This window comes from Ctenopharyngodon idella, chromosome 17, assembly GCF_019924925.1.
Source record: "Ctenopharyngodon idella isolate HZGC_01 chromosome 17, HZGC01, whole genome shotgun sequence".
Lineage (NCBI taxonomy): Eukaryota > Metazoa > Chordata > Actinopteri > Cypriniformes > Xenocyprididae > Ctenopharyngodon > Ctenopharyngodon idella.
The window spans coordinates 18258841-18281492 of record NC_067236.1 but is presented as its reverse complement, the minus strand read 5'-3'; the positions used below and the strand labels follow the sequence as shown (position 1 = coordinate 18281492).

At 40.9% G+C, this 22652-nt stretch overlaps 1 protein-coding gene and 1 long non-coding RNA gene across 39 annotated transcripts; both read right to left on the bottom strand.

Annotated features, from left to right (window-relative positions):
* Positions 1–1002: 1002 nt before the first annotated feature.
* LOC127498171 (uncharacterized) lies at positions 1003–8040 on the bottom strand. The gene is made up of 2 exons (XR_007925824.1): positions 6850–8040; positions 1003–1214 (listed from the first exon to the last, which is right to left on the bottom strand). It is a non-coding gene; the product is annotated as an uncharacterized LOC127498171 (long non-coding RNA).
* A 1632-nt stretch (positions 8041–9672) lies between these two features.
* LOC127498163 (protein delta homolog 1) lies at positions 9673–16777 on the bottom strand. 38 transcript variants are annotated; one of them, XM_051867191.1, is made up of 9 exons: positions 16641–16746; positions 16386–16589; positions 15877–15978; positions 15265–15723; positions 14917–15213; positions 14654–14717; positions 14356–14486; positions 13775–13916; positions 9673–11380 (listed from the first exon to the last, which is right to left on the bottom strand). In XM_051867191.1, exons 5-9 carry the CDS (start codon positions 15023–15025, stop codon positions 10705–10707), a joined length of 1122 nt encoding a protein of 373 aa, XP_051723151.1. In that variant the 5' UTR covers positions 15026–15213; positions 15265–15723; positions 15877–15978; positions 16386–16589; positions 16641–16746; the 3' UTR covers positions 9673–10704. The 38 variants fall into 38 exon arrangements, with proteins under 38 accessions (XP_051723151.1, XP_051723148.1, XP_051723157.1 ...); XM_051867188.1 differs by having other exon boundaries at positions 15265–15774; positions 15877–15927; XM_051867197.1 differs by having other exon boundaries at positions 15877–15927.
* Positions 16778–22652: the final 5875 nt, after the last annotated feature.

The following is a 22652-nucleotide window of genomic DNA, read 5'->3' as shown; positions in this document are numbered from 1 at the left end:
GGATGACATGAGGGTGAGGAAATTATCAGGAAATTTTAAGTCTTGTTTTCTGAAAAATGCATCAAAATGAAGCGAGTTCGTGCTTAAAAGAACAAATATCTGCCAGTGGTGTCAGAAAAATAGACTTGTTTTCCCTTTGAATTAATATTACTTTTCTGACCCCATTAGCAGATATTTGTTCTTGTTTTAAGCACAAACTCACTTCATTTTGATGCAGTTTTCAGTAAACACCGGCATTTTTGGGGCCCAAGTTGCATTTCTGCGTTTCCTCAATGTTCAGAAGCTCAAACTCTGTAAGCGGATTTTCAGCACAAAACAATCAAAGCCTTCAACTTCTTGAGGAAACATTTGAATAATCTTGCATTAACTGGCTGGACGAAACACTAATTACAGGCTTGCATCATAATCACACTTCGACTAAAGAGTCTAGACAGAAAAAACAACCCAACACTGTAATGATTGTGGCTGATCGTGTCAGTAACGGATGCATTAGATCGTTCTCATGTTATAATAATTACAAGTGCTCAAATAATCTCCAGCATGAACATTTTTGGGTTCTGCTGTTGGGTTAAATATGCAGGGGGATGGACTGAAGAAAACAATAAATAAATACATTCATTATCTATTTACTGTCTCAGAACTGGAATTATAATAAGAGAGATGTGTTCGTGTCGCGGTCCTTCTCAGTCAGATCTCCATCTGTACGCGTGTCTGTGCCACAGATGACTGTCCAATCTGATTTTGATTACTTTCTCGTCTAGATTTACATGTGTTTTACAGTCTAACGGTGTTCTTTTCGCACATGGTCGAGTGTTGAATCTGATGAGACCGAAGGCTTTCAGAAGAGACACGACAAACAATAAAATGCTGATAAAATGATTCTTGTTTTTCGAAATAAAATAAATCCTGTCCTGTATTGATCCAAATAAAATTGTCTTTTTAATGTCAAACAGACGCAATGAATGATAAACACAAGACATGGCTGCATTTAAAAACATAACCTTGATTTAAACATTTATTGCCACGACTATACATAATACATTTAAAATAAAGATCATTCTGAAAGGGGTTGTGTGGCTCGTCTGGTGTGAAGTTCTGCAAAGGGTTCTCCAGAACGGCAGATTCCCGTGATCATTAGTCAGTCGTTCAGGAGCCTGTGGAGTTTCTCACTGCGGCTGGAATGCAAATATAACACCACTGCAATCCTCCTTCATCTGCGGGATATTAATACAAGCGACGCAAGTCAGTAAACACGTCTCAGAGGAGCCAATGGATCATCTCACTACATTTACATTCTAGCGGCTCTTAATGGCGTGTTTCGTAACTATCGTCTTGTGTAAAGCATTTGTCACACTCTAAAAAACACTGGGTTAAAAACAACCCAATTTGGGTTGTTTTCAAAGCAAGGGCTGGGTAAATATAGGACAGAACACATGTTGGGTTAATTGGGTTGTTTATTTAACCCAGCATAATGAGTTGATTCATTTTTACTATAACACAAGCTTATTTTTCATACTTCAAAACATGAATTAATGTTTACAGATTAACTTAAATCCTCTAAACTTATTTTAAATACTCCACACAACCACTGGTTTGCATAATTCCTTTATTATCATATTTTATAATACATAATAATAGTAAACGTTTAGAAGTAATTCAAGTGTAATCGATCAGTCTCTGTTGTCTGTTTCCACCGTAACGGCGCTGGATCTCGTGCCGGAGATGACTCGCGTTCGGCGGGGGAACTGATAACTTCAGACCGCCGCCTGCGTTTCTGCACTGCTCTCTCCTGAAGAGGGCGCAAAAAGCCCCCGATAAATAAATCAAACGCTGGGTTGTTACGTCCGACCCAAGAGCTGGGTAACGCAAAAAACATTCTGACAAGGTTCTCTCAACGTTATGAACAAACGTTCTTCCAGTAACATTAATAGAACATTCATTCATAGTTATCTGGTTTTTAATAATGTTCTCAAAATGTTAGCAGAAAAACATTATTCAAATACGTCATTCACGGAGCGTTTTTTCTGAAACGTTTTAGTTGGACGTTCGTCTAATGTTTTTAAATGTTGCTACTTGTTTCAGAACGTTCAGAGAACATTCCAAAATAACATTTTCACAACTTAATGGGAACGTTAGCAAAACATGACTTCCTGAGAGAAACTTCATCTTCTCCATTTAAAATAAAGCGTTCATTCTTAAATGTAAAAAGATCCTCAGTGTTTAGTTATATTTAGATAGTAGCCTATTTATATTTAGAAAAGTTTAGATAAGTTTTCCCACACACACACTGGCATCTGCCAAATTCCAGGAGGCCAAAGACTAACATGTGCATCCTATGAAGTGCACTCATTGATCATCATCACGGGTAACACAATCCCCTTCAGAGACCAGCTGTATCGCCATGGGAACCGCTGAGGAGTCACGCATTCATAAGCGCTAATGATGCGCTCAAATCGATACTCTCTTTCTTTTTGCATTCGTTACAACAGTGTTCTCCGCATTTGTCCTCGGGTGCATTTTGATAATCAATAGTTCGGCAGGTGTTGACGCTAAACGACAGTCAGAACATTTGCGCAGGTAATGAGCGTCTGATGCCGGTTGCCATGGAAGACAAAACCCCGTTCGTCTCTCCAGCAAACCAGCGTTTTCATGCGAGAGGAAATAAGGAGCTTCATTATGCACTGCTTATGCAATCAAACCGCGCGCCCGTGTGTGTGTGTGTGTGTGTGTGTGTGTGTGTGTGTGACTGGCTAAATTCACCAGCTCAGTGCTCGTCATGTCTCTCTCTCAGCTGTCAGTGAGACAGTCAGAGCGCAGGTCATCTGAGGACAAGTGAAGCTCCCTTTTCATGCTTGTAAGATTCAAAACAGCAAGTGAAATGTACTTATAGAGCGCTTTTCACAATACACATGGTTTCAAAGCAGCTTTACAGAAAAATCATGATGTTAATGTTTATATCTTAAAGTCCCCATGAAATCAAAATGAACAATTCATGTTTTTTTTATGGAATATTGCAGTGTGATTTATCGGTGCACATCATTATTGTGTTAAATTCATGTTCCTCATAATCTTGAATCAGAATATCTTCTCCTCCCTCTTGCAGCATCTCTTCTCTTCTCTGATGATGAGGGCGGGGCAACCTGTCACTCACATGAGATCCACCAATAGCAAACCACAACCATCCAATCAATTCCCCACAGACAAAATCAAGCCCCGCCCTACATTTGTTCTTGTTTGAGAAGCATTTCACTCGGATATACGACATAATAGAGAAGAAACAACCTGCGAAACTTCCCTTTTATGATGATTTATCTTCTTTAATATCTTCTTGCCATAAAAGATATATATATATATTATATATATATATATTATATATATATATATATATATATATTATATATATATATATATATATATATATTATATATATATATATATATATATATATATATATATATATACACACACATTTTTAGATTTTGTCTAAAGTTTCAATAAATTGTTCCATTTCAAAAACTGAGATTTTTCTGACTATAATTTCAGGCTGTTCAGGGTTAAAGAGTTACTGGCGTCTCAGTTTTTTAATTATACATCAGTCAGTAACTGTAAGAGAAAAAACAGTTCATCTCGTGTCTGTAGTGGAAAGATTCTTCAGACTAATTTAAGCAGATTTCATTCAACAAAGCAATTATCCAATCTGAAGAAACAGCCTCTCTGTGCTTGTATAATAACAGAGCTGATCTCGTCCTGATCTTTGTGAACGAACACAGACGACATGAAAACAAAGGCAGCGCATGTCAGTATATGATCTGATCTCTCTATAATTATGCAAACACACTCTGTACGATCAAGCGGTTGAGGGCAGATTTACTGTAACATCTGATGAGCGGTTCAGTCATCATCTGTATCCGTATATCATCGCTTATATAAAAATAAAGCCTTGGCCGTTTGTTTATCATAAGCAGGTCGAGCCCTGAGGGTCACATTATAATCATGCAGCACTACAATCAACCCTTCACTTACCAACCCAGATCATTAACCTCTAACCCACCCAAAGTTACGAACAACACTTTTACCTACTTCCTGGTCTGCTTGAACCAATGACAGATTTTTACCATCTTGAATACTTCACAATATTCCTCATTTAAATAATTCATACACAGAATAAAGGGGCGGGGCCTGGTTGAGTTAGTTAGTAGTGTGTTGAAACTGGCGGTTATGGTAAGGGGCGGGACATTTCCCAAACACCAATCACAACACACTGCTCCAGCCGACCAATCAGAGCACATTGTGCTTTTCAGAAGGAGGGGCTTCATAGAGACAGGAACTAAACAGAGCGTTACTGACAGACTGGGAAGAGAGGAGCTGAACAATGGAGAATATGAGGAAAACAATCAACATTCAAGCAGGAAAACCTGCTCTAGTAGAGCCCAAAAACAACATCAAGCACATAATATGGCCTCCACTAAAGTCTTCACTTATTTTCCTTAGATGATAATAGAAGAGTTTATGAATACATCTGCAAATTCTGTTGATTCAGCACATTAATAATGGAAATGTGAGAATGTGGATTCCCTGATTGGTTTACATTGGAACAGTTGTGGTGAGTTGACTTACTGTAAACCAACTGATTGGTTTAGCATGTGCGAGGAAAGCCTCGCTCCGTCTCTCCTACAAACAAACACTGGAGAGAAACAGACACTGCTGAACATGAGACGAGACATGACAGGTTTGATTTATTAATGCCGTCGTCACACAGGAAAACCACTTCAAAGCTGCCCAGAATAATTAGAGCACATAACTTACTTCACAAACGACTCTAACAGGGTCTGATAACTCTTTGATTATGATCCATTAGCATCTTTATTATAAATCACATCCAACACTGTTTGTACATATGGCTTCTTTCCTGAAGGTTGTGCTTTACTGTCAGCTCTTTTTGATGTAGATCATCATCTAAAATCATAGACTACTTTACTGTTACATGTTCTCCTCTGTTTGTACAGCATTGATCGTCTGGTGAACTGTTCAAGCAAAAGAAGAAACTGAGCTCCAAACACCCAGTTCTTGTTCTTGATTCCACTCCTCTATAATCCATATCTGCTGGATTTATTGAAGTGTTCACATGCTGCCATTGTGATGATAGAAACACCTTAGGAATTTCTGAAACTCCGTTGGCAACAAAGTTTGGTACCTAGAGACTTTGTTTTTGATACATTTCAGTACAGAGGTACTGTGGGTCCAGAAGACAGAGTCTTGAAGGTTCATGTGCAGTTTTGATCTCCACAATGAAGTATCTATCAAAAGTGGTCCAAGGAAGGAACAGCAGTGAACCGGCGACAGGGTCATGGGCGGCCGAGGCTCATTGATGCACGTGGGAAGTGAAGGCTGGCCCGTGTGGTCCGATCCAACAGACGAGCTACTGTAGCTCAAATTGCTCAAGAAGTTAATGCTGGTTCTGATAGAAAGGTGTCAGAATACACAGTGCATCAGTTTGTTGCGTATGGAGCTGCATAGCTGCAGACCAGTCAGGGTGCCCATGCTGACCCCTGTCCACCGCCGAAAGAGCCAACAGTGGACACGTGAGCATCAGAACTGGACCACGGAGCAATGGAAGAAGGTGGCCTGGTCTGATGAATCATGGATGGCCGGGTGCGTGTGCGTCGCTTACCTGGAGAACACATGGCACCAGGATGCACTATGGGAAGAAGGCAAGCCGGCGGAGGCGGTGTGATGCTTTGGGCAATGTTCTGCTGGGAAACCTTGGGTTCTGCCATCCATGTGGATGTTACTTTGACACGTATCACCTACCTAAGCATTGTTGAGACCATGTACACCCTTTCATGGAAACGGTATTCCCTGGTGGCTGTGGCCTCTTTCAGCAGGATAATGCTCCTGCCACAAAGCAAAAATGGTTCAGGAATAGTTTGAGGAGCACAACAACGAGTTTGAGGTGTTGACTTGGCCTCCAAATTCCCCAGATCTCAATCCAATGGAGCATCTGTGGGATGTGCTGAACAAACAAGTCCGATCCATGGAGGCTCCACCTCGAAACTTACAGGACTTAAAGGATCTGCTGCTAACATCTTGGTGCAGATACCACAGCACACCTTCAGGGGTCTAGAGGAGTCCATGCCTCGACGGGTCAGGGCTGTTTTGGCGGCAGCACAATATTAGGAAGGTGGTCATAATGTTATGCCTGATCGGTGTATATCATCTTGGTTATGCATGGAAATGTGAGACATATTCTGAGCTTTTGAAGTATTCAAAGGCCATTCAGCTGTTTCCAACTGTTGGTCCTGGTCATTATCACTTGACTTCTCGGTTCCATTTATCCATTGCTTTGTGTCTTTTATAAATGCATCACTGTGTTCATATTTGCTTGAGAAACACCCATTCTGTTTGATTTGCTTGTCACTAATGGGATCATGGAATCATGAAGCTTGACTGTCTCTTTAAAAGTTTGCATCAAACTTTCAAGTTCAGACTGTACGGCTGAAACCTTTCTTTATCTTAATCACATTTACATTTCTTTTTCATTCTTTCTCAAGTTGCTCAAGATTATAAGTCAAAGTCTTTGTGGCAAGTTGAACCAATTTTAAGCTCGCTCAAGACTGAAGCACACACACCTCTAAATACAAAACACTCAAAACTCTTTCCAAAACAAGCAAACACATTTGAAAACAATATACATCATCAGAAATGGATTCACAAAGCCCAGCAGTCCAGACAATGATTCATCAAACACACCAACAGCGCTACATCAACCGTAAACAAACAGCAAATACTGCCAAACCACTTCAAATCATCCGCAAACACGAGCAAAGACATAACAACCCAATGTCCTACCGGTTCGACGGCAGTAAGCATATCCAAAGACGTTTGTCCTGTTGTGCAATAATCCTTCACATTAAAACAAGCGAGAGCAGGTCGATACTCCATCAGCGCTGTTCTTCCTTTACATCCAGTCAAACCCTACAGGACTCTTCCTTTAATCCACTGGTCTCAAACTCACTCCTGCAGAGTTCAGCTCCAACCCTAATCAAACACACCTGATCCAGCTAATCAAGGACTCCAGGAATACTAGAAACTTCCAGGCAGGTGAGTTGTAGCTAAACCCTGCAGGAGCTGAGTTTGAGACCACTGCTTAATCCAAAGACGACTCATGCGTAACGTTTTTTTGACTAAATTGTAGTGGCACAATAAAAACAATCCAACACCGGATTAGGAGCTGAGTGCAGGAATAATTTTTGTGACACGCCAATCCCTGATACTTGCATCTTGTTTTATTTTGTGTGGTCAAGAAAACACGTGCTCCCGCACTCACCCTCGTTCTTCCATGATAACACATAAACATCATCTGCAAAGTTACGACGCTCAAAGTTCAATGCAAAGGGAGATATTTTCTTTTACAGAAATCACTGTTTAAGGACTACAACAAACGGCTAGTAGGAACTACAACGAGCTTCTTCGCGGGTTTGTGACATCACTAATCCTAAAATTTACATAAACCCCGCCCTTGAGAACACACATCAAAAGGGGCGGGGCCATGTTGCTTCACAAACGAGGGTCGATTCAACGCTGGATTTGCACAAAAGATTAACATGACGGCACATGCTAGTGGATGAGTTGAATCAACTCCACAGCAACTACATAAATTTATCCACTAACCATTCAGAAACGTCTAAAAGTTGTAACTTCTTCCTGAGTCTCTCCATCAGTGTCGACTCCGGTTTGAACAATGTAAGGCTGAACACCGTTACTGACAATCCTCATTTTGGCTGCGTGAGATTCTCCAGCTTTGTTGTTGTTGAGCGACCGAAGCGCGAGCCGTTAAAGCTCCGCCCTCTTCTGGAAAGGGGGCGGGAGCAGCAGCTCATTTGCATTTAAAGGGACACACACAAAAACAGCGTGTTTTTGCTCACACCCAAATAGGGGCAAATTTGACAAGCTATAATAAATGATCTGTGGGGTATTTTGAGCTGAAACTTCACAGACACATTCTGGAGACACCAGAGACTTATATTACATCTTGTGAAAGGGCCATTATAGGTCCTCTTTAACAGAAATTGTGCCATTCGTCCACTAGAGGGTCTAGTCCTGACATAAAGTAACGCTGGTTAAATGTTGGTTACGGGTCGAATGTAATGTAACTGTTATTGTGGAATGTAACTTACTGTATTGGCCAATCAGCATCCAGAACTGGAATGGTGCATTTTAGAATATGTAGCTAAATATTTATTGATCCTTCCTTCATATTTCAGATGATGCCACTAAAGACAGTGTGTTTTTATGTAAGCAGAGCATGAAGGGATTTCCCGAGAAACAAAAGACACATTCAGAATCAACTGTGATTCCAGGAAACTCATTGAGGTTTGAGATAAAAGAATGTTTTTTTTTTTCTACAAAGGGGTAAATGAGTCTACAGCCATTTCAGCCGGTCCTCTGATCTCTGTGTTTCATAAGGACGTCTCCCTAAAGCGTCACTAAACTCATGAACAGCGCAAGAAGGTGCTGTTACTGTGAGAATGGTTCATGGGAACACTGCAAATGAGGCGCGCTGGACCTTCAGGCCTCCGCTTCAAAACCACACTCAAACTGTGATTAAATTCTCTATTAGAGAGCTTTTGTTTTTAACATCTTCCATCCAACTATTGAATATTACTGTCACCAGTAGAGATGTGAGGCTCTCTGAAGAGATTTAATGTCTGTCCACAATGAAGTATTGTGAAGGAGCTGCTGCTTACACTCCTCGCCTCCTGTTATTCTCAACACGCATCTGGAACTCGTCTGTCAAACTCTGTTTACGGCCGTGAGGACGTGTATTTCATATTCCTCAAAACAGAACAGTAAATGGTCAATGAACAGTGTGGAGCATCATGAGGTCAGGGTTTATTTGATAAAATGTGCCGCTGAAAGATCATGCACTGCAAAAACTGATGTTCTCCTCAGTGTTTCTGTCTTGTTTTCCAGCACAAATATTTAAACATTCTTAAATCAAGATACATTTACTGAAGAAGCAAAATGACATGCAAAATGTGTCAAAATGAAGTGAGTTTGTGCTTTAAACAAGAACAAATATCTGCCAATGGAGAATGTTTAGATATTTGTGCTGGAAAACAAGACAGAATTACTAAGGAAGAATCATGCTTTTGTAAATCATGCCACAGAGAAAGCCAAGATTATGACAGAAAACCATAATTATTTTTGTCATTCTGACTTTTTATCTCGTTTGTATCTCACCTGCTCCCGCGTTAACGCCGCTCAGTGCCGCGTGACGCTCGCGCTGCTGCCGCTGCTGGATGCATGACGAGGAAGGAGAAAGACGTCGCTACAGTATATGTAGTCGCAACAAACGTCTTTTTTTGACTTTGTATTTTTAATTTTGGCGTTCAGAGGTGTGCACGAGAAAAGCCCATGGAAAGTGAATGTGAAAGACGTGCATTAACGTAATTCCGAGAGTCACCGGTAGAGGGCGTCACCTGACCATCTATAGTCCAGGAGTAAAACAAATGATAATTTCTGACAACACAATCTATGGTCAATCAACCAGAATATTAGCTATTGTGAAGGTCATTCTTTTCTTCAATTTATAAAACTAACTAAAATGCAAAACCATATTGTCAAGAAAGACAGCATGTACAGTCATCACTGGAGAATTATTACTCTACATCGATAAACACTGGTTTATTAAGTGCTACATTAATCATCTGTTCACATGTAAATATGTGCATGAAAAGTAAGATCCGTGAAGAACATGAGCGTAATCACCTGCTCAGGTGAAGTTCATCTGCTCGGCTTTCCTTCAGCAGAGGACAGTTCAATAACAGATTCACTGATGACTTCAGAATGAGAGTCACGTGTGCTGATCGTTATACACCTTTAATCTGGGGTCCAGGGACAATTAAATAAATAAATCATAAATAATACGATTAAAATAAGTAAATAAATTACTTTAAAATACATACATAAATAAAACAAGTGTTTAAAAATAAAAAATATATTTGTAATTAAATAAAAAATAAATAGATAAATAAAAAATTGATTAAGAATTAAATAAATAAATCATAAATAAGATTAAAATAAGTAAATAAATAACTTTAAAATACATAAATTAATAAAATGAGAGTTTAATAGATAAATAAATATTAGTAATAAGCAAATAAATAAAAAATAAATAGATAAAAAAAAAAAAAAATAGATAAAAAATATTAAATGAATAAATAAATCATAAATAATAAGATTAAAATAAGAAAGTAAATTAGATTAAAATACATAAATTAATAAAATGAGTGTGTAAAAATATGTTTGTAACAAATAAATAAATAATAAATAGATAAAAATAGAAAAAAAACCCAGATAAAATAAACATAAAGCGAATAATACATTTAGCAGTAGGGTGAATTCAGGTTGATTGGGACACTTTTCCCAGTCATCTCAATGGCAAAAAGTGTCCCAATCAACCTGAATTCACTCTATATTACTTAAGTGAGTAGAAAAAAAACTTAATAGAAACTCATTTTTAATTTACATTTTTTGAGTGTTTATAAAAGATAGATGCCTTTTAACTGTCAGGACGGGGTCCCTCACGTGAGGATGATCATGTTTGTGTTAATATATGCATGTATTCCAACAATAAGTTCATATAAACCTCGAAATCCTGCAGCGGTGTGAATCAGAGACACACTGACACGAATCCTCTGGTCAGATGGAGGTGTAATGCCTCCCATAGTGACTGAGCCTGATCTTCTCCGGCAGGATGATGTTGACAGGCTGCTCGGCGTCGGATCGCAGGAGGAGATCCCTCTGCTGCCGCACAAGCTGCCGGTACCTGCTGTTGGCCATCCACACCTCGCAGCGGTGGAAGAAGATGATGCCTGTCGTGACCAGCACCACCAGACAGGTGAGGAGACCCAGAACCACGAAACAGATGACCTGGCTGCGGGTGACCAGCGAAGCAGATGCCTGAACCGGCCGGAGAAGCTTGTGGAGAGCCGGCGAGGCGTAGTGCTGCGCTTTAACTCTGCGCTTGAGCTTGTTGACGTGAAGTTCACAAGACGGCCCGGTGAATCGGGGCGGGCAGGCGCAGCGGATCCTGCCGTCTGTGCCGTTCACGCAGGAGCCTCCGTTCACGCAGCGGCCGCTGGAACACGCCGAGAGACTGACGCTGCAGACCGGGCCAGAGAAGGGCGGCGGACAGACGCAGGTGTATTCCGGGTCCCGACGGACGCACCTGCCGCCGTTCACGCACGGATTGGGCTCGCAGACGTCAGGCTGGATCTCACAGAACGCGCCGGTGAATCCAGGTGGACAGAGGCAGGAGGGATGGCTGTCAGAGCCGATCGTGTCCAAGCAGGTTCCTCCGTTCTGACAGCGAGAGCTGCAGATGAGAGAGAGGACACGCATCAACACACACGCTTTCTGACACTTCAGCTGCAGTCTGAATCCACACGGCTTATTTCAGCTTCGGCACCACAATCCATACACAAGCCTTCGCATTATATATCAAAATATCAAAACAACACTCTAAAAAAGCTGGGTTAAAAACAGCCCAAGTTGGGTTGAAAATGGATATTGGGTTTGGGTTGTTTTAACCCAGCGATTGATTGGGATGTTTTAACCCAGTGATTGGGTTGTTTTAACCCAGCAGTTGGCTTGTTTTAACCCAGAGAATGGGTTGTTTTAACCCAGCGGTTGGGTTGTTTTAACCCAGAGAATGGGTTGTTTTAACCCAGTGGTTGGCTTGTTTTAACCCAGCAGTTGGCTTGTTTTAACCCAGAGAATGGGTTGTTTTAACCCAGCGGTTGGGTTGTTTTAACCCAGAGAATGGGTTGTTTTAACCCAGCGGTTGGGTTGTTTTAACCCAGAGAATGGGTTGTTTTAACCCAGCGGTTAGGTTGTTTTAACCCAGAGAATGGGTTGTTTGAACCCAGCGGTTGGGTTGTTTTAACCCAGCGGTTGGGTTGTTTTAACCCAGAGAATGGGTTGTTTTAACCCAGCGGTTGGGTTGTTTTAACCCAGCAGTTGGCTTGTTTTAACCCAGAGAATGGGTTGTTTTAACCCAGCGGTTGGGTTGTTTTAACCCAGAGAATGGGTTGTTTTAACCCAGCGGTTGGGTTGTTTTAACCCAGAGAATGGGTTGTTTTAACCCAGTGATTGGCTTGTTTTAACCCAGCAGTTGGCTTGTTTTAACCCAGAGAATGGGTTGTTTTAACCCAGCGGTTGGCTTGTTTTAACCCAGCGATTGGGTTGTTTTAACCCAGCAGTTGGCTTGTTTTAACCCAGAGAATGGGTTGTTTTAACCCAGCGGTTGGCTTGTTTTAACCCAGCAATTGGCTTGTTTTAACCCAGCGATTGGGTTGTTTTAACCCAGCAGTTGGCTTGTTTTAACCCAGAGAATGGGTTGTTTTAACCCAGCGGTTGGCTTGTTTTAACCCAGCAATTGGGTTGTTTTAACCCAGCAGTTGGCTTGTTTTAACCCAGAGAATGGGTTGTTTTAACCCAGCGGTTGGGTTGTTTTAACCCAGAGAATGGGTTGTTTTAACCCAGCGGTTGGCTTGTTTTAACCCAGCGATTGGGTTGTTTTAACCCAGAGAATGGGTTGTTTTAACCCAGTGGTTGGGTTGTTGTAACCCAGCGGTTGGCTTGTTTTAACCCAGCGATTGGCTTGTTTTAACCCAGCGATTGGGTTGTTTTAACCCAGAGAATGGGTTGTTTTAACCCAGTGGTTGGGTTGTTGTAACCCAGCGGTTGGCTTGTTTTAACCCAGCGATTGGGTTGTTTTAACCCAGAGAATGGGTTGTTTTAACCCAGTGGTTGGGTTGTTGTAACCCAGCGATTGGCTTGTTTTAACCCAGCAGTTGGCTTGTTTTAACCCAGAGAATGGGTTGTTTTAACCCAGCGGTTGGGTTAAATGTTCGCCCAACGCGCTGGACAGTTTTATTTAACTCAACTATTGATTAAAAATGACTATATGTCTGACTTAAAATGAACCCAAAATAGGTTGGAAATTAAAAATCAGACACATAATTACTAGAGGCAACAATAATAATCAAAAGGTGAACATTTATTAATAAACAATTTAATAAATGTTTAAATGTTTATTTATTAAACATATTAAAAAATGTTAATTTTCAACATACTTTGGGTTCATTTTAAGCAAGCAATACAGTAATTTTTAAACAATAGTTGAGTTAAATAAAATTCAACTAGGTTTGGCCAACATTTAACCCAATCTCTGGGTTTGTCCATTTTCTACCCAGCTTGGGTTGTGTTTAGAGTGGCTTATTTGGGGTTTAAAAGACACTTAATATTCAGTCTGATTGATCTGAATAACGACTCTACTGTCTTCTCTAGAGCTGCTTTAAAGCTGAAATTGAGTTTGTCTCATATTTGATGAAGTTTACATCACCGATTCTGTTATTTTTGCTGTAAAGCTGCTTTGAAACGATCTGTACTGTATAAAGCGCTGTAGAAATAATGCTGAACGGATATTTTGCATCTAATGCAGTGAAGTTCAGACATGTTTAAGACTTTTTGTGGCGAGACTGTATTTGTTTTATTGTTGCACTCTTGATGGATTGCACTTGATTTCTTTTCAAAGGTCAAATAAGATTGATCAATGCGGTCAATAATTAATGCAGCGCTGGATGATCTCAGGTCTGCTCCCAAACATCAATAGCAGCTTTATGTGAGCAATATTTCTGTCGACTAGTAAACATGTTTTTCGCTCCACACTCGTTTAACAGAAGAAACAGTCTGTCATCAGTGTTACCTGGCGGCTGAACAGGGTTTCTTCAGCTGGCAGTTTTCCCCCGTGTCTCCAGCAGAACAAAGGCAGACGTGTCCTCCTCCTCCCTCCATCTCCACACAGGTGGAGTTTCCCGAGCAGGGCTTTGATGAACACCGACGAACATCTGAGAGGAAAAACACACATTCACACTGTTACCGACACACACTCGTCCATACACTGCTGCTGTGATTGTATCCTGAAGCGTGTTCTGGAGAATATTGTGCCACGCTGGATTATCAGTCTATTTAAAATAAATCCATTCCTGTGAGTTCAGCTCTGTTGATACTCCTCCTCAGATAACAGGGAACGTTCTCAGAACCTTTAGCTAATGTTCTGACAACGTTCTCTCAAACTTATGAGAAAATGTTCAATTCAGTTATCTGGTCTGTAATAATGTTCTCAAAACATTAGCACAAAAACTTTTTAATATCTTATTTTTAATTAAGATATTTTTGCTTCTCCAGTAAATGTATCTTGATTTAAAAAAATTTAGATATTTTTACTGGAAAACAAGAAAAAGTACTGAGGAGGAAGATGATTTTTCTCAGTGTAGGACACTAGACCTCGATCACAGCGCTCTCCCGTCCAGCCGCGGTCACAGATGCACTGTCCGGGTTCTTCACACGCTCCGTGCGCGCAGCCGGGTGCAGGAACGCACTGATCGCACGCCGCGCCTCGCCAACCGGCTCTGCACCTGTAATTCACACCACAACACCTGCCTTTACAATGCGTGTCTATCCTCATGTGTCAATGACATTTAACTGCTTTTTAAGAGCATCTATTATTGTGAAAGATTAAAATCTCTCACACACTGACAGCATCTCTGATTCTATAAAGATTAATGACGTCTTCAACACACACCTGCATTCCCCAGACTGCACACAGAACCCGTGGTGTCGATGACATCCAGCACCACATTCTGGACCTGAACACACACATACACACACACATTACTGATGAATAAACAGCCTGTCCAGAGTCTATCATGCATCGTGTCTCACGCGCACTCCAGCACATGAAGTTGACTGACAGAGCAGAAGAAACGCAACAGATACTGATGATGTGCGTCAGTAAATCAGTGAAAGAAGAGCGACGGAGCGCAGATATTAAGATCGATATTTCACCTTGAGTAGAAACGGGAGCGCAGAAGAGCAGCAGAAATGAGAATCCGAGCCGGAGAAACACATTCATCCTCCCGGAGCTCGAGCCGCGATCTTCCGCTGATAATCGCATTCACATCATCATACAAACTTACTGCTGAGCGCGCGAGCAGGACGTCTTTAAACTGATCCTTTAAACTCCGATGTACAAACTCATCTGAGAAAGTCCAAGACGGTCAGAGCGACTTCGATCGGTGAACCCGACTGAAGCTCCGCGAGCTGCTGCTGCTCCAGACACACTAAACTCCACCCCTCAAACACCTTCAGCTACACACATAAACATCGCAGAACTAAACTCCACCCCTCAAACACCTTCAACTACACACATAAACATCGCAGAACTAAACTCCACCCATCAAACACCTTCAACTACACACATAAACATCGCAGAACTAAACTCCACCCATCAAACGCCTTCAACTACACACATAAACATCGCAGAACTAAACTCCGCCCCTCAAACGCCTTCAACTACACACATAAACATCGCAGAACTAAACTCCGCCCCTCAAACGCCTTCATCTACACACATAAACATCGCAGAACTAAACTCCACCCATCAAACGCCTTCAGCTACACACATAAACATCGCAGAACTAAACTCCACCCATCAAACGCCTTCAACTACACACATAAACATCGCAGAACTAAACTCCACCCCTCAAACGCCTTCATCTACACACATAAACATCGCAGAACTAAACTCCACCCATCAAACGCCTTCAGCTACACACATAAACATCGCAGAACTAAACTCCACCCATCAAACGCCTTCAACTACACACATAAACATCGCAGAACTAAACTCCACCCCTCAAACGCCTTCAGCTACACACATAAACATCGCAGAACTAAACTCCACCCCTCAAACACCTTCAACTACACACATAAACATCGCAGAACTAAACTCCACCCCTCAAACACCTTCAACTACACACATAAACATCGCAGAACTAAACTCCACCCATCAAACGCCTTCAGCTACACACATAAACATCGCAGAACTAAACTCCGCCCCTCAAACGCCTTCAACTACACACATAAACATCGCAGAACTAAACTCCGCCCCTCAAACGCCGTCAACTACACACATAAACATCGCAGAACTAAACTCCGCCCCTCAAACGCCGTCAACTACACACATAAACATCGCAGAACTAAACTCCGCCCCTCTAACGCCGTCAACTACACACATAAACATCGCAGAACTATCTCCGCCCCTCAAACGCCTTCAACTACACACATAAACATCGCAGAACTAAACTTCGCCCCTCAAACGCCTTCAACTACACACATAAACATCGCAGAACTAAACTCCACCCATCAAACGCCTTCAACTACACAAATAAACATCGCAGAACTAAACTCCACCCATCAAACGCCTTCATCTACACACATAAACATCGCAGAACTAAACTCCGCCCCTCAAACACCTTCAACTACACACATAAACATCGCAGAACTAAACTCCGCCCCTCAAACGCCTTCATCTACACACATAAACATCGCAGAACTAAACTCCACCCATCAAACGCCTTCAGCTACACACATAAACATCGCAGAACTAAACTCCACCCATCAAACGCCTTCAGCTACACACATAAACATCGCAGAACTAAACTCCACCCATCAAACGCCTTCAACTACACACATAAACATCGCAGAACTAAACTCCACCCCTCAAACACCTTCAGCTACACACATAAACATCGCAGAACTAAACTCCACCCATCAAACGCCTTCAACTACACAAATAAACATCGCAGAACTAAACTCCACCCATCAAACGCCTTCATCTACACACATAAACATCGCAGAACTAAACTCCGCCCCTCAAACACCTTCAACTACACACATAAACATCGTAGAACTAAACTCCACCCATCAAACGCCTTCAGCTACACACATAAACGTTGCAGAACTAAACTCCGCCCCTCAAACGCCGTCAACTACACACATAAACATCGCAGAACTAAACTCCGCCCCTCAAACGCCGTCAACTACACACATAAACATCGCAGAACTAAACTCCGCCCCTCAAACGCCGTCAACTACACACATAAACATCGCAGAACTAAACTCCGCCCCTCAAACGCCTTCAACTACACACATAAACATCGCAGAACTAAACTTCGCCCCTCAAATGCCTTCAACTACACACATAAACATCGCAGAACTAAACTCCACCCCTCAAACGCCTTCAACTACACACATAAACATCGCAGAACTAAACTTCGCCCCTCAAATGCCTTCAACTACACACATAAACATCGCAGAACTAAACTCTGCCACTCAAACGCCTTCAACTACACACATGAACATTGCAGAACTAAACTCCACCCACACAGAATTAAACTCCACCCATCAAACACCTTCAGCTACACATATGGATGTGAAAGGTTCTTCATGGAACCATCGATGCGAATAAAGATCCTAAAGAACAACACTTACTATTTATAGATGCTCATTGCTGATAGTATAGAGAATTTTTGGCTCTGAAAGATTCCTCATGATGAATGATTTGATCCCTAGCTCGACACAACGGTACTTCAGGTGTACCTTTATACCCAAAGGCCCAATTAAATGTAGTTTTCGGCCTCTAAATAGTACATTCTCACTGAAGGAATTGCTGTCCTACCAGGGGAAATGATTTCTTGGCACACGACTTCATCTCTTTTCTCAGCAATGACCTACATGTGCTGCATCTCTTATCGCCAGCGCAGCTCCTGCAGACGTCTGGATGTAAACGCTGATAACCTCGCTGGAAAAACAGGGCCGTCTGCGAAAAACCTCCAATTCTGGCATAGATACATGAGGGTGAAGCCACAGGGGGATTGTAAAAAACAAAACAATTTAATCTTGTCAGAGAGGCAATATTTCTGACTTCATGTAAGTGTGTTTTATAACCAGCTGCTATGAAATATCAGCTTTTCATTTACCATTTAAAGGAATCAGCTATTGATCTGTGCTACTTTGATCTCATTTAAGATCCGTTATTTCATCCATCCCAAGGGTCTCTCCGGCTCAACGGGATGCCGTGGACAAGCGGCCGTCACTCAGTGATGATTGATTACAGCGGGAACAGGGAAAATGAACAAATGAACACCCGCGTCGAGAGCTTTGACCGCTGAAGATGAACGCTCGGCTCTCTCCTGCCTTCATTTGAAGTAATTATAACTCAGCAGGACAGGCGCCTTAATGATGTTTAATGCATTATATTTATAAACCAAACACAATTAGCACTGAGATGAGTGGATGAGAGAGAGAAAGATGACATGCACACAACCGTGACATAAAATAAAAAGAGGTCGATTCATTCTTGACACTTTGATGGACTCTGCTGTAAATATCTGATACATGCTGTAGATTTACAGCCGTGAGCGTAATAACCAGCTGCTGTGGGACGGGTCATTAGTTATTCCACATACCTTTATTAGAAAGGCTGTGATATCGTCCCTGTAGGGCTTGTGTTAAAAGATAAAATGCATGACACAATATAATTAGGTTTGTCCCCAAATGCTACTTAATCTTAGTTGGATGAGCCTCATTGGTTTACTTTAATTAAAACACTATAATTCATATTTATACAATGGAAAGATCTACGTTTATCTTCAACAGGTGTGCTGCAAAAGGAGAAAATTGCGGTCAGACAGTTTGAGTGATGAAGAGAAAAATCAATCCCAGCGGATTCCATGTGAAACGCACAGCCGTCATGATTTCCAGCCAAAAGACTATCTCGTAATTCTCTAATTCTTCCAGAAACACTTAAAGGGAAAAACAACAACGAGCTCTTGAGTATCGATGGCAGTCCTTCGAAGAATAACACCAGTCAGATGATTATTAATTGATGGTGTGATATTAATTGTTGTCGTTTGAATGAACTGACGTTCGACTCAAAGACGAGAAGAACATTGAAACCTCATTTAAGTAAGAAAAACACACTAAATCAGCTCAATTAGTTCAAGTCAGATCAATGTGTTCCTCAGGCAACTTAAAGGATGTTCATTATTCTTGAGTTTTATCTTCCTCTGGCAGAACTAAACGTGCAACTCAATATCAAACACTTCTGAATGGTTACAGCTTGAAAAAACAAGCGTCTATTTCAGTCAACTCACCGTTTTGAGGGAAAGTCTTTCAGTGATCATGATTTCTGACACATCAGAAAATACTGGTATAATACTACAATTATGAAGACTTGAGAAGCCAAACCATTCAATACCTCAGGAGAACCTTAACAGACAAAAATAAAAAGGCAGAGGGTTTAAAAGCAGAAATGTGAAGCTTGTTCTTTCAGTCCCTGGTGGGACGAGTGTTCTCGGCAAGTAATTCCTGTGTATCTTTGTCCATGAGAAAAATCATATTGGACACACATTAGATGCAACTGTGCACTAGATCTTATCCAATTTTCATGCGAGTGCTAAATCAAAGTGCAATTTTCTGTGCCATGGATCTGGGCGCAGTTATCTGTGGATGTAGAAAGATACGATGCTCCTTCAGGACGGCCAGTGACTTCACACATACAAAATGAAGAATCGCACAGCACTGCACATGAGACAGTTACTCATTTTAGCATGTACTGAATAATGTTATGGTCTTGAATAGTGTGTACTACTATTGAAAGTGCATCATTACAACCATGGTTTTGCCTTTTTCAATAACATTTATATTGATGCATTTAAGAGATGCTTTTATCCAAAAGGGGAACATCAGCGATTCGTCACAGAGCCAACAATTTTAGTGTGCAATGCCAGGTCTATTAGAAAGCTCGACTGGGAGATGAGTTAGACCAGAGGAGAAATGCAAAGAAGAAGAAGAGGAGGTGTTTTTGTAAATAAGTGAAGGACGAGTTAAATATATCAGTGATAACTGACGATAAATGTGTTCCTGTAGCTCAAACAGCAGAGTCACGGGTTTGTGAATGCATGAACTGATCAAACATATACATGGAATTTCCTGCAAAGCGTCTGATAAATGCAAATTATGCAGAATATTCCTTAAAGTTGGCTTGAAATGGAAGTTGCAATAGTCTTTTCTTCTCTATTGTGCCATATATCTGAGTGGAACTGCTTCTCAAACAAGAACAAATGTAGGGCGGGGCTTGATTTTGTCTGTGTGGAATTGATTGGATGGTTGTGGTTTGCTATTGGTGGATCTCATGTGAGTGACAGGTTGCCTCGTCCTCGTCATCAGAGAAGAGAAGAGATGCTGCAAGAGGGAGGAGAAGATATTCTGATTCAAGATTATGAGGAACATGAATTTATCACAATAATGATGTGCACCGATAAATCATACTGCAATATTCTGTAAAAAAAGTTAAATTTCAGTTTGATGGTGTCTTAAAAATAAGAAATATTAACCTATGAAACTACAGTATGTCATAAAATAAATTACAGTATATAAAAATAAAATCTCATGTCATTTTCTCTCCAGTTGGTCTTCAGGAGAATCTCGTTCACATTGACCCTTAAAGTATGATGAAGTTACAGTATTCTTAGGGAAGAACAGAAGCATCATCGCCATTTCAGGTAAATCTGTGGACAAATGCAGAAAGATGAAAGATGAGAGTAAAACATTCAGTGCATCCATGTTTAATGAACGGTGGTGTAACCGTGTTCCTCTTCTCAGGATCTGCGTGACCTTTACAGGAGCGCCGTGTAGTGAAGCCTGTTCACGCTGTTCTCCGACACACACTGCTGTCTGTCTGTGTGTGTGTGTGTGTGAGCTTCACCTCTGACATGTGTCAATCTCATATTTCTATGAAGCGTGTCTGAACAGTGCTGCCCTTCAACTAATTCTTTTTGAGTGTTTGTTTGCGTCTGTTATTCAGACCTGCAGGCCGATTCATTGATTGCTGGACTATAAAGGTATTGATTTCATTCCCTAGAGGAGCTTCCTGTGGAGGGACTTCAGAACGCATCGTGTGTGTGTGTGTGTGTGTGTGTGTGTGTGTGTGCAGCTGCCGTGATGGCATACTTAATTTCATAAGCTCGCTCTCATTCATCATGCGAGACGTGAGTGTGTGTGTTTCCAGAAGGATTGTAATGAAGCATCAGGATTCGGCAGCAAAAGCGACAGAACGAGGGCAGAACGCTGCTGCGGCTCCATTCACAGCTCTCCATCCGTGTCACGTTGCCATAGGAACAATGCACAAAGGAGGATGAGGATGCTGATGATGATATCTGTGTCCCTCGATGTGTCTGATATGATGGCCGGAGACGTGAGGACAGACGGTGTGTCGTCTGCTATAATCAAAGCATGTCACTCAACAACTCATTGAATATCAAGTCAAGTCAAATTTATTTATATATTGTTTTTTACAATACACATTGATTCAACGCAGTTTAATAATATCTTAAAATGCTATTTTGAAGGTCCCTAATTTTGTTCTGGAGTCTCCTACAACAGGTTCACATTCATCCAAGATCAAAAACACTTTAGTTTTCTCATAATATCCACTGCAGCATCAGCTCTTTTCTCTCAGTGTCTGAAACGCTTCAATAAAAGATTCGGTCTCTCTAAACCCCGCCTCTCTGAGAGCTGCTCTGCTCTGATTGGTCGGAAACCAAACGCTCATTATCATATCTGAATCTCAGCTCTTGATTCACAGTGATACGAACAGTAACGGTTTTACTGTATCAATCTCATCAAAGTGGATTTGCTTTGGCAGCAGAAAACAGCGTCTTCTTGACATGAACAACACGAACCAAACTCTTCCAGTCTCAGATACAACTACAGTGATTGAGGGCGGGGCAAAGAGACGCTGTTAGCCAATGGGCTGGCATTATGCAAATTAGTTACAAACCTACATAGTTTCAGCAGGAAGTGAGACTGAATTACTGACGACTCGTTTCAGTTCAGAATCACTTCTTTCTTTTAGACAAAACTCCGTTTATCTTTGATCTTTGCAGAGCTTTTACTTTCACAAACCGCTCTATTACACACTGTATGAACGGGAATATCTGGAAAACCATAATAGGAGCACTTTAATGTCGCATTTAGAAAATTACAGCTTTGTGATAATATAGTTACATTCTTATGACTATATAAGGGGCAATGACGTGACGTGGTCATTTTTATGTCCAAAGGCCTTAATATTAATAAAAAACAAAGATATGACATCCAAAGTACAACTATATCTCTTATTGAATCCAAAAGGTTTTGATTATATTTTTCTTCATATAAAGGTATTTTAAAGATTTTGAAGTGTCAAAAGGTCATTCGGTTTAACCGTCCAAAGGCCAATACAGCCATTTCATTTGTGATTAAAATATCTTAAAATGTAATAAATGTATATATTTTTTATTCTGGCATGATTTTATAACATCATATATCAACATAGTGCAAAATAATATTAAAATTATGTGTAGAAGTCGTTGCTTTGTTATGAGAAAGAATGTCTGAAAAAAATTAATTTCATGGATGTCATTCGGAGTAACCAATATAAAGGGACCATTTTGGATCAAGTCATGCGGTCAATATCATGTGACAGGATGTGACATCATTCAGACACCTGCAAAGGACCACATGGTCGTGAAGCAAAGTAACGAACTCTCTCTTAACTATCTGAAAAATTCATGTTTTCTATTGTTCATACGCATGTCCCGAAACATCAGGTCATTCGGTACAACCGCTATAAAACATGGAAAATGTTGTAATATTTTAAAAACTTCTACTAAATATAAAATGTTTGATTGTCCTTT

Excerpts from the sequence above, each read along its gene's own strand:
- LOC127498163 (XM_051867223.1), bottom strand. The coding sequence starts at position 15,025 with ATGCGATTATCAGCGGAAGATCGCGGCTCGAGCTCCGGGAGGATGAAT. Across the intron at positions 13,917-14,355 it reads GGGAGAGCGCTGTGATCGAG|ATGTTCGTCGGTGTTCATCA; the intron begins GTCTAGTGTCCT and ends TTTTCCTCTCAG. Across the intron at positions 11,381-13,774 it reads AAACCCTGTTCAGCCGCCAG|CTCTCGCTGTCAGAACGGAG; the intron begins GTAACACTGATG and ends TCTCATCTGCAG.